Genomic DNA, 14,736 nt, shown 5'->3' on the forward strand with positions numbered 1-14,736 from the left:
AACCGCCGGAAAACCCGCCACCGCCGCGTGTGCGCCGTGGGAGCGGCCATCTTGGACGCCATCTTGCCCGACCTCGTGGGGTCCGCCATCTTATGAGCAGACAGCGTGGACGCCATCTTGTCTCGATCAGGGCCCTACAGTGGCATCGGTCACAGTGGACCAGACCAGGCCGCATCCGCTATCCAAATCAATGGTGGACATCGAGGTAAACGGGTGCCGGGTTAAATGCTTAATTGACAGTGGAAGCACGGAGAGTTTTATCCACCCTGAACTGGCACAACAACTCTCCCTAAAGGTGGTCCCTGCTCAGGGTACCATCTCTATGGCCGATAAAACCCAGACATCGACCATTCTGGGTTACTGCACGGTACAATTGTGCGTTAACGGAACTGTGTATGATAATTTTAAAGTATTAATCATGAAGAATCTATGTGCGAGCGTGATCTTGGGTTTGGATTTCCAGTGCAACCACCAAAGCATCACGCTCAAGTACGGTGGGTCCCAGCCGCCCCTCAGTGTGCGGTCTGGCTACCCTGAAGGTAAAGCCGCCTTCGCTATTCGCGAACCTTACCCCTAACTGCTGGCCAATAGCGACCAAAAGCAGGAGGTACAGCTGGGAGGACAGGCGGTTTATCGCGACCGAGGTAGACAGGCTCCTGAAAGAGCGCATTATTGAACACAGCAACAGCCCGTGGCGCGCCCAAGTGGTAGTGGTAAGGGGTAGCGAGAAGAAACGGATGGTGATCGACTATAGTCAAACGATCAACAGGTACACCCTACTAGACGCCTACCCGCTACCCCGCATATCAGAAATGGTGAACCAAATCGCCCAATACCGGGTGTTCTCCACCATCGACCTCAAGTCAGCGTACCACCAGCTCCCTATCAGACCAGAGGACCGCCCGTACACCGCCTTCGAGGCGAACGGACGCCTCTACCAATTCCTCAGAGTCCCCTTTGGGGTGACGAACGGGGTCTCGGTCTTTCAGAGGGAGATGGATCGCATGGTCGATGACCACCACTTGCAGGCAACCTTCCCCTACCTCGACAACGTCACCATCTGCGGTCACAACCAGCAGGATCACGACTCGAACCTCGAGAGGTTCCTGAAAACCGCACAAAAACTCAACCTCACCTATAACGAGGACAAGTGCGTTTTCAACACCACGCGCCTCTGCATACTGGGCAGCGTGGTGGAGAATGGGGAAATCGGACCAGACCCCGACCGATTGCGCCCCCTACGGGAGCTGCCCCTGCCCAACACTCCCAAAGCCCTGAAAAGGTGCCTGGGGTTATTTTCTTACTATTCCCAATGGGTCCCCAACTACTCCGACAAAGCCCACCCCCTCTTGAAAGCATCCTCTTTTCCGCTCTCTGCTGAGGCCCACGCCGCCTTCAAAAGCATTAAGCAGGATATTGAGCGGGCCACGCTACAGGCAGTGGACGAGAACACTCCATTTCAAGTGGAAAGTGATGCGTCCGACTTCGCCTTGGCGGCCACCCTCAACCAGGCGGGGCGGCCCGTAGCTTTCTTCTCGAGGACCCTCCAAGGCCCCGAGATCAGACACTCCTCCGTGGAAAAGGAGGCCCAAGCCATCGTGGAGGCAGTGCGCCACTGGCGCCACTACCTAGCCGGCAAACGCTTCACCCTACTTACCGACCAGCGGTCGGTAGCGTTTATGTTCAACAATAAACAGAGGGGGAAGATTAAAAATGATAAGATTCTTAGGTGGCGGATCGAGCTCTCCACTTTCGAGTACGACATCATTTACCGGCCAGGGGCCCTTAACGAATCTCCTGACGCCCTCTCACGAGGGATGTGTGCCAGCGCCACCGAGGATCGGCTACAGACCCTCCACAACGACCTCTGCCACCCAGGGGTCACGCGGCTGTTCCACTTCATAAAGTCCCGTAACTTACCCTACTCGATTGAGGAAGTTCGGTCTCTGACCAGGAACTGCCGCACTTGCGCTGAGTGCAAGCCTCGGTTCTACCGCCCAGATAGAGCCCACTTAATCAAAGCTACACGGCCCTTCGAGCGGCTCAGCTTAGATTTCAAGGGCCCCCTCTCGTCCGTCGACCGCAATGTTTACTTCCTGAACATTGTGGACGAGTACTCCCGTTTCCCATTCGCCTTCCCCTGCCCAGACATGACCAGCGCCACGGTCATTAAATGCCTCAACAGCCTGTTTTGCCTGTTCGGTATGCCGAGCTATATCCACACGGATAGGGGGGCGTCCTTCATGAGTGAAGAGCTACGCCAGTACATGCTGTCCAAGGGGATCGCCACGAGCCGTACCACCAGCTACAACCCCCGGGGTAACGGCCAGGTGGAGCGAGAGAACGGGACAGTGTGGAAAGCAGTCACTCTAGCTCTAAGGACCAAGGGCCTCCCTATCTCCCGCTGGCAGGAAGTCCTCTTGGATGTGCTCCATTCGATACGGTCGCTATTGTGTACGGCCACTAATGCCACGCCTCATGAACGAATGTTTGTCTTTCCTCGGAAATCCACCTCAGGCATATCCATGCCGTCATGGCTCTCCACCCCAGGTCCGGTACTCGTGCGAAGGCATGTGAGGGGCCACAAGACGGACCCTCTCGTGGAGCCAGTACACCTACTCCACGCCAACCCCCAATACGCATATGTCCGGCACGCCGACGGAAGGGAGGACACCGTGTCCATAAAAGACGTCGCCCCAGCCGGCATCGACAACAACCACGGCAATAGCAGCGACGACGATCACAGCAACCCTTACCCACCCACTATTCTTTCATCACCCCCGGAAGAACATCGACCAACGGCACCCCCACCAACTACCCCTTCAACAACCCCGGCGGCACCCCCGGCAGAGACCCAGGAGGCTACCGGGGACACCCAGCCGACACCCGCGGCACCACAACAGCCACGTCGGTCGCAGAGGACTATCAAACCCCCGAACAGACTAAATCTATAGAAGGGGTGAATGTGATGAAATATATTCCATTCATCACTGCCTGTTTTCTGTGTCTTGTAACTGCCTGCTTTCTGTGTCTTTTCCCTTCCCCCAGTCCTCATGTATTATGTATTGGAATGTGCTGGAACTGGTTGTGTGCAGGGCTCCGCCCATACCTGGCTCCTTTGTAATCTAAGTTCAGTCGGGCATCAGCCTCCTGAAGGAAGACATCTCTCTATTTTACGTGTTATGTTCTGAGTTAATAAAAGCCTTACTTTTGTTCTGCTAACTTCGAGTCTCGGAATAATTGAGGCACATCAACCCTTGTACTTGTCTGTGCAGCAGATGGTCTTTTAATCTGATTCAATGAAAGGCAATAGCATAATACTGCGGATGCTGGAAATCTGAAATAACAACAGAAAATGCTGGAAACATTCAGCCAGTCAGGCAGCTTCGAGGAGAGAGAAACCGAGTCACCGTTTCGGATCGAACCCTTCATCAGAACTGGAAAAGGTTAGGGAAGAGAGATTTTTAAGCAGGAGCAGGGAGGAAAGAACAAAGGGAAGGTCTGTGATAGGATGGAAGGCAGGAGAGATTGATTGACAAAAGGGATGATGGTGCAAGGCAAAAGGAGAGGTAATGGGACAAGTTAAGAAACAAAAGATGGCTCTAAATGATGTGTGACTGATGATGGCAACAACATTAACAGCTACAATGTGAGGAAACGAGAGAGAAAAAAATAAAGAAATACAGGGGCCAATTTATAGTCTGAAATTGTTGAACTCGATGTTGAGTCCATAAGGCTGTGAAGTGCCTAATAGAAAGATGAGGTGCTGTTCCTTGAGCTTACGTTGAGCTTCATTGGAACAGAGACCGAGGACAGAGAGATCAGAGTGGGAGTGGAGGGGAGAATTAAAGTGACAGGCGACCAGAAGCTCGGGGTCATGCTTGCGGACTGAACGGAGGTGTTCCGCAAAGCGGTCACCCAATCTGCATTTGGTCTCCCCAATGTAGAGGAGACCATATGGTGAGCAGCGAATACAGTATACTAAATTGTAAGAAGTACAAGTAAATCGCTGTTTCACCTGGAAGGAGTGTTTGGGGCCCTGGATGTTGAAAAGGGAGGAGGTAAAAGGGCAGGTGTTGCATCTCTTGCGCTTGCATGGGTAGGGGGAAGGGGAAGGGTGTTGGGGGTGATAGAGGAGCAGACCAGGGTGTCACGAAGGGAGCGTTCCCTTTGGCATGCCGAAAAGGGGGGGGGGGGCGGGAAAGATGTGATTGGTGGTGTGATCACGCTGGCAGTGGCGGAAATGGCAGAGGATGATCCGTTGAATGTGGAGGCTGGTGGGGTGAAAGCTGAGGACAAGGGGAACCCTATCGTGGTTCTGGGAAGGAGGGGAAAGGGTGAGAGCAGAAGTGCAGGAAATGGAACGGACATGGTCGGGGGCCATGTCAACCACGGTAGAGGGGAATCCTCAGTTGAGGAAAAAGGAAGACATACCGGAAGCACTAGTATGGAAGGTGTCATCGTCAGAATAGATGCGGCAGAGACGGAGAAACTGGGAGAATGGAATAGAGTCCTTGCAGGAAGCGGGGTGGGAGGAAATGTGGTCCAGGTAGTTCTGGGAGTCAGTGGGCTTATAGTGGATGTTTGTCGAGTAGTCTATCCCCAGAAGACAGAAATCGAGGAAAGGAAGGGAAGAGTCGGTGATGGACCATGTGAAGGTGAGGGAAGGGTGGAAATTGGAATCAAAATTAATGAGAGCAGGAAATGGCACCAATACAGTCATCATTGTACTGGAAAAAGAGGTGTGGGAGGGGACCTGAGTAGGACTGGAACAAAGAATGTTCCACATATCCCATGAAAAGGCAGGCATAGCTAGGGCCCATGCGGGTACCCATAGCAACACCTTTAATTTGGAGGAAGTGAGTGGAGTCAAAGGAGAAGTTGCTCAACGTGAGAACAAGTTCAGCCAGGCAGAGGAGGATGGTGGTGGATGGGGACTGGTTGGGCCTTCGTTCAAGGAAGAAGTAGAGCGCCTTCAGGCCGTCCTGGTGGGGGATGGAGGTGTAGAGGGATTGGACGTCTATAATAAAAGGAGATGGTTGGGGCTGGGAAACGAAACTGTTAAAATGGCGGAGGGCGTCGGAAGAGTCGCGAATGTAGGTGGGAAGGGACTGGACAAGGGGAGAAAAAAGAGTTGAGATGGGAAGAAATAAGTTCTGTGGGGCAAGAACAGGCTGAAACAATGGGCTGGATTTTAATTCAGGGACGGGTTGGGGTCGTGTAATCCGCATTTTGTGTTATCCACACGAATCTAAATCGATGTGGGAGATGGATGCGATTTTAACAATTGGCCAATTGATTTCCAGCGTGTGGGAACCCATGGCAAATGAGTTTTTCCAGTTTGAAAGTCACATCCGATGACGTCATCATTGCTGCTGCATTTAAGGTCTGCAAGAAGCCTTGCTTCTTCTGCAGACTGCCAATCTTTTGGCCTTTCATGCTACAAGGCGCTGGAGGCAGAATGGCCAGTGAAAGACCTAGGTTTGCTCCAAGGTTTAACGATGTTGCCCTGCAGGCTTTAGTTGAGGGAGCAAGAGCTCATAGAGGTGCTCTTCCCTTCTTCAGGGAGGAAGAAGCCTCCCCAGCAGACCAAGGCTGTGTGGCTGCAAGTGGCAGAGGAGGTCAACTTCTTATCAGTTACCCACAGAAAGTGGATTCAGTGCAGGAAGAGATTTCATGACTTTCTGCACACTGGAAAAGTAAGTGTGAATTTCCCATCACCCTCAATCTGATCCCCATTGCCTTTCCTCACCAGCACTCCGCTTTAGCAATCTCTTCCTCCATATCCCACTTGACACTGACATCCATGCACCCTTACCCTTTCTCTCTGGTCACATTCATCTAACTGTTCGACTATGCAGCCCTCACACACAGGGAGGGCCCTTGGTCTTGCCACCTCACTCCATCTTTGTCTCCTAAGTATCTATGCTATGGAATCTCTACACTCACTCCTTCATTCTCACTCAACCTCCACTTGTCTCCCTCATTGCAGGAAAAGAGAGCTCCCAATAAGCGAGAGAGCGCGAGGCCAGGAGGAGGGCCACCCTCAGTAGCCCACCTCACCCCCTGGGAGGAGGCGGCCCTGGAGATCGTAGGAGTGGAGGAAGATGCGCAACTGTGGGACGGACAGACGGGTGCATCACAGCAAGCTGGTGACAGAATCGTTTTCCATCCCTCTCATTGACATTGCATGAGTCGCTGATAATGATGCTGAAGCTCTAACAGATGGACTTATGATCATCTACAATATGCAATGTGCATGTAACCTTGGCCTCACATCTCTGACTCCTTTACTCCCCCACAGGACCATCGCAAGCACCCATCCCCACTAGCCAGGAGGAACAGCCTGAGCCTCCAGACTCCTCAGAGGAAGCTGCAACCTCTAGGGCGCAGCGTCAGCAGAATTAAGCGCACCCAGCACCAGCGCAGACACTCACCTCAGTGGCACCTTCGGGACATAGAGTAGTGTTGTCACCTGGTGTATCACAGCTCATAAGTGAGTATCAGCAGATTGTGGAGACAGGGACAGCAGTGGAGAGTCCTAGTCGGAGGGCGCAGGACTCTGCCAGCTCGGCTCAGCTGCATGTCGACCCTTTGCCTCTGGGTCCATCCATAAGATCAGCGGTGCTGGAACTCCAGGAACAGATGCAGGAGTCTCTGGCAGGTTTTGTCTCCAGGGTCACTGAGTGTGGAGCGAATGGAAGAGTCCATTGCGAACATGAGCAGAGCCTTTGTGGAGTCACTGGCGCATGAACGCATCACCATGGAAAGGATGGCAACCTCCATGGAGGTGATAAGTCGCCAGAGTGCAGAAAACATGGTGAGTGTTCAGAATAGAATGACATCTCTGGAGGAGCAATGGTCATCTATTGAACAGAGAAACCAGACCTTCATGGAAGTCCTTCTGAGTAGGACTGGCAGTGCAGATACGGGTCCTCATGGCCCCCCTGATGTGCAGCAAGGTGCTCTCAAGCAACTTGCAAGCGCTGAGGGGGACCTGACCCATGAGAGGGAAGTTGGTGGCAGACATCAAGGAAGTGGGGGCTCCTCTCCAAACGCTCACACTTCCATGCCCTCGGTCAGAGCCCCACCAGAGTCCACACCCAACTGAGATCGGCATCTCAACCCCCGCACAGCCGCAGGAGCAGCAGGCTGTTGCTGAGCCCTCACAGGTTCGCAACCCCAGAGGACGCCCGCCAAAGGTGTCGAGACAGGAACAGCAGGAAACTGAGCAAGGCGCCTCCACATCTGCTGAAGGCACGGGAAGCACCACGTAGGAGCATGCGTAAGAGAAAGATACTGCACAAATAGTCACAAGAGTACCCACTTGGGTGAAATTTGATGTATTCTGTGAAAAAGCCATCAGAGGAATAATGTAAATGAAAAATCTGATGGCTACTGCTGTAGTTGTGGCGTGTGTCATTAAGCGAATGGGACTTTCACATGGAGGGCTTCGGATTGCTTGCAATTGTCAGTATGGTGGTCAAATTGCTAGGAATCCGCTGGTCCTTGGCCATTGTCGATGCTCGGGTAAGAAGCTGCGAGGCAAAAGTGCTTGATTGGCTAGGCTAAGCAAATCTGGCCAAGATGAGTGCATTCCTTGCATCCTGGGCAGCAATGTGGTCGTGCGCTGGCGCCTTCTGGCCTGTGCAGCTTCAGGTGGGTGAGCAGCAGCTTGGCGCTCCTACTGTTGCTGCTGCTGCTGTTCATGGTTCTGCTGCTGCCAAGGCTGGTCTTCGTTCTCATCTGATGTCTAGGAGGAAAGGAAATAAATGGCTCCCATGCTTCTGGTATATGCCTCAGTTGAGGAAGCGCTCAGTGAAGGTGGCGAGAGGGGTTTCCCAAGAGGTCACACTGGAGATGGGTGTCAGGCTCCAAACTTCCACAGCTGTGGTTATGCCTTCTAAAAGTTCCCCCAGACCTGAGACAACAAAGTCCTGCCACCTGCAAATGATGGCTGATCAAATCTCTTTAATGGTTGACCTGCAGCTGATAGTCAGCAAGCCAGTTGTGCTCCCGCCAAGTTTCACCGTCGTGTTTCAGGACAGGCGTGTTTCACGTGGGAATAGGGTTAAAATTGCAAAGGCCTTTCAAAATGGCATTATAGAGGCAATTTAGTGCTTAAGGGCCTTAATGGCCTATCCCGCCTCTTGGAGACTGGACCATTAGACACGAACATAAGAACATAAGAAATAGGAGCAGGAGTAGGCCAATCGGCCCCTCGAGCCTGCTCCGCCATTCAATAAGATCATGGCTGATCTGATCCTAACCGCCAATCCACTATCACAGAACCATCTCCTGAATCTAACAGAATTAGACACACGAAATAGGAGCAGGATCAGGCTACACGGCCCCTGGGCCCGCTCCGCTACCCACAGGGCCATGACCGATCCGAACCTAGACTCGTCCAAATTCCTGCCCGCTCCCCATAACCCTTAATTCCCTTTACTTCTAGGAAACTGTCTATTTCTGTTTTAAATTTATGTAATGATGTAGCTTCTACAGCTTTTTGGGGCAGCATATTCCATGGACCTACCACCCTCTGAGCGAAGTAGTTCCTCCTCATCTCAGTTTTGAAAGAGCAGCCCCTTATTCTAAGACTATGCCCCCTAGTTCTAGTTTCACCCATCATCGGGAACATCCTCCCCGCATCCACCCGATCCAACCCCTTCACAATCTTATATGTTTCAATAAGATCGCCTCTCATTCTTCTGAACTCCAATGAGTAGAGTCCCAATCTACTCAACCTCTCCTCATATGTCCATCCCCTCATCCCCGGGATTAACTGAGTGAACCTTCTTTGTACTGACTCGAGAGCAAATATGTCCTTTCTTAAGTATGGACACCAAAACTGTACGCAGTATTTCAGGTGCGGTCTCGCCAATACCTTGTACAACTGAAGCAATACCTCCCTATTTTTATATTCTATCCCCCTAGCAATGAAAGCCAACATTTCATTGGCCTTCTTAATCACTTGCCGCACCTGCATACTAACCTTTTGAGTTTCGTGCACCAGGACCCCCAGATCCCTTTGTACTTCAGTACTTTCCAGTTTCTTGCCATTAAGATAATAACTTGCTCTACGATTTTTCTTGCCAAAGTGCATAACCTCACACTTTCCAGTATTGTATTCCATCTGCCAAGTCTCTGCCCACTTACTTAGCCTGTCGATGTCCCCTTGCAGGTTTTTTATGTCCTCCTCACTCACTACTTTCCCTCCCATCTTAGTATCATCTGCAAACTTTGATATGTTACACTCGGTCCCCTCCTCCAAATCGTTAATATAGATTGTAAAGAGTTGGGGACCCAGCACTGACCCCTGCGGAACACCACTAGTTACTGATTGCCAGTCCGAGAATGAACCATTTATCCCAACTCTCTGCCTTCTGTTAGATAGCCAACCCTCTATCGAATTAATGAAAATTGCATGGCGGTGGGGTTGGGCCCGCCTGCCAGTTTTTGCAATTTTAACCCCCCACACGCCTCCAATCCCGCCTCCACGGCCCAATGAAAATCCTGCCCAGGGCAGTCCTGTTTGTGGATCTTGGGAAGGAGGTAGAAGTGGGCAGTGTGAGGTTGAGGGACTATGTGGTTGGCGGCCATGGACGGAAGACCTCCAGAGGAGATGAGGTCAGTCTTAGAAACGATTTCTTGATGTTCGGTAGTGAGGTCATGGTCCAGGGGGGAGGCAGGAGGAGGTGTCAGAGTTGCCTTTCAGCCTCCGCACGATAGAGGTCGGTTCGCCAAACAACAACAGCACCGCCCTTGTCAGCAGATTTATTGACAATGTAAACTATACCGTATGAAAGGTATGGTTTAAGTATCTAGGGTTTGTAAACAACTTATTGCTATACAGTAGTATATCATTACTTAAATTTAGATTGGTAGGCTTGCCTCTTTTTCTTGTAAAACATTCAAGATTCAGTTACAGGAAGAAAGTTTATTTTCTAACTTTTAATTGTTTAATTGGAATTTAATATGTTGATCATAATGACATGATTACTATTAAACTTTGAAAAGTTAATGCTATAACTCAAAAACTTAATCCTAACAAAAATATGGTAATTTGCCTGACTGTCCCTTTTCTCCTCCTATATGTTAAGCAAATTTTTAAAAAATTCAAATATTTTAGTTCCAAGAAAAATATTCTTTAATTCTCCTTTAATTTGTTTTTGGACAGTTGAGCTTTTGGCAGATTTTGTGCTTATCTTGGTGAGATGTGTTAGTAGTGAGAAATGGAGCCTTTTGTATTTCGGACAAGCATTCCCAGACCACGTCATCACAATATAGATATGGATGGATGAGGAAGGTCATGTGCCTCACCATAGCTCAACCATCCTGAAAATCTGCTGTCCACAATGACAGCATCCAGCTTTTCTTTACATTATTCCAAGGTTTTGCCTTTCGCCATCAAACCTGAAGGTCCATTCGACATGTTAATCACAGTTTCTGTGTAGAAGGGCTACATCAGTCCTAAATTTGTTTTTTTTGCCAGCTTTAATCTGCACCCCCTTATTCTGTTCTCAGAATTTAGGAAAGTAGTGTTCTGGATTTGCTGTCTTATGTACCCGCTATGAGATTGTCTTGCAAGGCCAGAGCCCAATTTTCTCAAGTCTTTCCTCATAACTCCGTTATCTATTGCTAAGAGTTAGCTTCATAACTTTTCACAATTGGGTGTAGACCCTTTGTCAGAACACATCTGATGAAAGGTCTACACCTGAACGATTCGCTCATCTATTTTCTCTAAAGATGCTGACCGACCTTCAGAGTGTTTCCGACGTTTTCTGTTTTTGTTTCATTTTTGCATAGATTTTGTATGTAAAATGGTGTGTACTTTGAAAGGTGAAAAGGTCTTTTTTGCAGACTTTTAACAAAACATGCGATGCACAACAACAGCTATCATGACTTGAATTCATATAGTGCTCCTCACATACAAGGAGACATCTCATAACTTTCTCTAAGTAGGTGTTAAAATCAATGTATTAAACACAATGGTAGCAATTACAGGAAACTTTGTGCTATCCGGCACTGACGGGACCGAGCTGTTGCCGTTCCCTCAAAACTGCCGGAGCCGGACACACCAGCGTTAATGTTGAAGCATACGGAGCTTTTCATCTCCGTATCTGACAACAAACACTGTTGCTTAGCAACAGCTTCTAAACAGTCGGCCCGTACCTTGGAAGCGTCTCTCTGAAGCTGTTGCTAAGCTACAGAGACTTTGCAGAGCCTGACTGTTGGGGAAAAAAAAGCCATGAGAAGGAAAAAAACCCTAACAAAACGGCTCCTGATTTTTGCCAGCGGCTCGAGCTTGCCGGACATTTAGCCTCCGGATAACACAAAGGCCTAGAAATTCGGTATAGCCGAGTTTGGGGCGCTAGTCCTGACGATGCGCAAAGTTTAGCGCCAGGCACAATTTAGCGCCACCTAGCACAATATTGGGTTGCAGCGCCCCTAAAGGTGATTGCGGCGCTAAATCAGGCGCTGTACGCTACTCTTAACCCAATTTCGCCGCGGCGGGGCACAGCGAGGGTGCTGTCAATAATCACTTTCCCTGAGACACACTGGCGCCGGCCAGCTCTTAAAGGGGCAGGTCAATTGGCATCACCAGACACACTCACTGCCTTGTAGGCCTTCAAAGCGGTGGGAGCCTACCTGTGGTGCACCAGCCGAGCAAGACATGGGAAGGGTGAGGCAGAGGGCGGAACGCCTCACTGATGGGGCATTGGATGCTTTGGTTGACGCAGTGGAATCAAGGCCAAGGAAGATGGTCGGAATGTGATTTATGTTTTGGACAGTCTCCCGGGTGTGAGAGGCAGTTATGTGTCAGTGTATTAGTTTTGCTTTCTGTTGCCATAGCTTTCTCATGTTTGAAGGAACCACATTTTGTGTAATGAAACACTTTCTTCATTTACAATGGCCATGCCTTCTATTTACATGCATCTTGCCCTTCACAGGCTTGGGGGTATCAGACCGGTTCCATTCCTGTTCTTGGAATGGCAGCAAGCGTTCCATGAGAGGGGCATCAGCCTCTGACGCGCAGCCTGAGAAGAGCCGCTCGCGTAGAAGTTCAGGCCAGCAGGCATCTTCTCAGCCACCGACAGAGATGTCCTGCACCTTATCTGAGGCTGCAGATCTGGCTGAAGCAGCTGGCACAGCTCAGTCACCACCTCCTTTCTAAATCGCAGCCTTGTGACACACTGCTCCTCCGGCATGTTCATGTAGGAAAACTGCTGTCGGAAAACCCTGCCAGCGTAAGGTCTGCTGTGGCGACGCCTGTTGGCCCTCCTCCGTCTGGCCATGCCCGCCCCCCCCTCCCAGCATCTCTGTGCCCTTTCCAGATGATTCAGCAGCAGGACGTTCCCCTCCAATGCAGCCCCCATAATAAGTGCCCACAGGAAGGTTCCCCGTTGTCAAGGCTCACCAACAGCAAGGTGATGGTCAGAAGGCTGAAGATCGTCTGCCTGCGCTGGCTCTGGTCAAATGGCTCTCAGTGTGCAGCTCAGCAACTCTTTGTAGCTCTTGAGGAAGTTGTGCTCCAAAAATGACTGCCGCTTTTAAACCACACCTGTCCCCTTTAAATAACGCTCCTCCAGCCCGAGAGCGACTTGGTAAGGTCCAGGTAAGCTGTCACTATTAGCGCCAGGCGCTACGGAGGGGGGCGCCACTGAATTTCCGGTCCGGGGCGCCCAAAAGGCGTTGCACACTCAAATGACGTCGTAATCAGCCTGCACCCATGAGCGGGCGCTAAGCCGGCGCTAAATGCATGCTCAATATGGGGCTAGGCGCCTTGCGCCCGGCCAGAAATTGGCTAGCGCCCCACTTCTCGGCCTCTTTAGGCGTTAATCGGTGGTGCTAACAACCAAATTTCTCCCCCAAAGTTTCCTGTACTGTCCAAAAAAAACTTACACATTTACAATTGATTTTGTTTTTCCCGAAGGGGAAATTTTTGCCTTTAGAGCTCTTATGGTATCTTTTGTTGCATTCTTTTGTATCTTTAAACTATTTAGGTTTTGTTGTATTCTATTATGTTGAGTTCTTAATCATACATCTGGTATGCATTCCTCCTTTGCTTGGTGCCAAATCAAAATAATGTGACTGCCACTCCATAAATTAAGCTATTGATGCTTAATTTATCAATTACAGTGGATTAGGTAACAAAAATGAAACTTATGCTTGTCGGGCCTGTTTATCTTTATTGATAAATTTAGTCAAATTTGTTAACTATTCTTGAGTTGCCATCTATTTCAGAAATGTTTTGATCTCCAGTATATGTAAAGCATGAGTGCACTTGTTTTCCCTATTGCTATTTGAAATCCCAACTGAACTCTGTTTCTTGAATACTTGTAACATTTACAGGGAAGGCAATACTTTTACCAAATTAATCCTCTAGCCTATCGTTACAGCTATGTTGCTCAATGATAACTTAAAGGAGAAGGAAAGTTTAGGGGGAGTAATTTTTGTTTGCGTACTCTCCTAATTTTATAGAAGAAAATATTAGCCTAAGAGTGTCAGAAGTTGTATTGCCATCTTGGAGTTCTCGAGTCTAAGCTCCCTCCCCACTCATTTACTCCATTGATGTCACTGATTTCCCATCCATCCTGGAGCAGTCCCATTGGAAACACTGGCTGCTCCAATTTAAATTGCCCTGAGAGCCATTCTTGAGCCACAAGACCCTGGTAAACCTTACTGTTGGCAGCATTCAGTGATGTCACTGGGGCGAACTAGAAGAGAGGGAGACCCGACTTGAGAAATAAAATCAACGTTTTTAACAATAGTCAATAAAAATTCTCCCAGGCTTTTTTCCTATAAATTGGGGGAGTACTTTAAAGATTCCAATGATCAGTTATGATGTAAAAATAGCTGTTTTAAAACTTGGGTATTTACCAATTAAAACTAAATAACTAAGTTAATTGTATGATCTTTTAATACAAATAAAGCCATTCTGATGGGTCAGGAAAACCACAGCACTCAGTATTAACTGCAATATTTTGAAAATATTAATACTGTGGTATCACAGCCTAACTTTATTTTCCCCTCTCTTTGTGCCTCTAGAATGCAGAAGTCTCAGTCTTTGAAGTGAATATCAGGTTTATCGGAGGGCTGCTGGCTGCCTACTACCTCTCAGGAGAGGAGGTACAGTAAAACTGTTCCGTTTTTTTTTAAGTTGATGAACGCCCTTCACCCTCTTGTAATTCTGGATTTTCACAGATCACACTGTTCTGCCTCAGCACGGCTCCATCAAGATAAGTGGAAAGGCACAATGATGGAAAATAAATCCCAAAATGTTGAATTAACATTTCGGTTATAGATCCTTTGTAAGCCTGAAACATTATCATTTTCTCGTCAGATGTTGGCAGACCTGTTGTGTATTTCTAGCATTTTCTGTTTTTATTGCAAATTCCAGTATTTTCAGATTGTAATCTCCAAAATGTGTCCTGGCAAAATTGTTGTTTAGGTGCATTCTACTGCTAAGCAATTAAAATAGCTGGCAAGGTATCTATTGAAATCTTGCTTTCTTTTTGTAAGGGAAAATAACTTGTAAGCATAATTTGTCAAGTTTTTAAATACAAGTCCAATTCTCTGCCAAGTGTTGTGAGTAGGTGATCTTCTGTGAACAAATCCAGCTGTGACATTGCAGTCAATTCTTGTTCTTCTGAATAATAGTTTTTTATTTGAGGCCATGGACTCATGGACATCTTTGTCATTACGATTGAGACCATTCATTCAGCTGCCTCT

General features: G+C 48.8%; 1 protein-coding gene across 3 annotated transcripts in view; it reads left to right on the plus strand.

The window, feature by feature from the left end:
* man1a2 (mannosidase, alpha, class 1A, member 2) overlaps window positions 1-14,430 on the plus strand; it is a 151,675-nt gene extending 137,245 nt beyond the window's left edge. Inside the window, exon 5 of one of the 3 annotated variants that reach the window (XM_086006775.1) lies at window positions 14,053-14,430. In XM_086006775.1, coding sequence (XP_085862901.1) covers window positions 14,053-14,142 — 90 coding nt within the window. In that variant the 3' untranslated portion in view covers window positions 14,143-14,430. The remainder of the gene's footprint in view (window positions 1-14,052) is intronic. The other 2 variants (XM_086006778.1, XM_086006776.1) reach the window with 2 other exon arrangements.
* The last annotated feature ends 306 nt before the right edge of the window (window positions 14,431-14,736 follow it).

This window comes from Somniosus microcephalus, chromosome 14 (assembly GCF_052327205.1).
Source record: "Somniosus microcephalus isolate GS21.2 chromosome 14, FLI_Smic_1.0, whole genome shotgun sequence".
Taxonomy (NCBI): domain Eukaryota; kingdom Metazoa; phylum Chordata; class Chondrichthyes; order Squaliformes; family Somniosidae; genus Somniosus; species Somniosus microcephalus.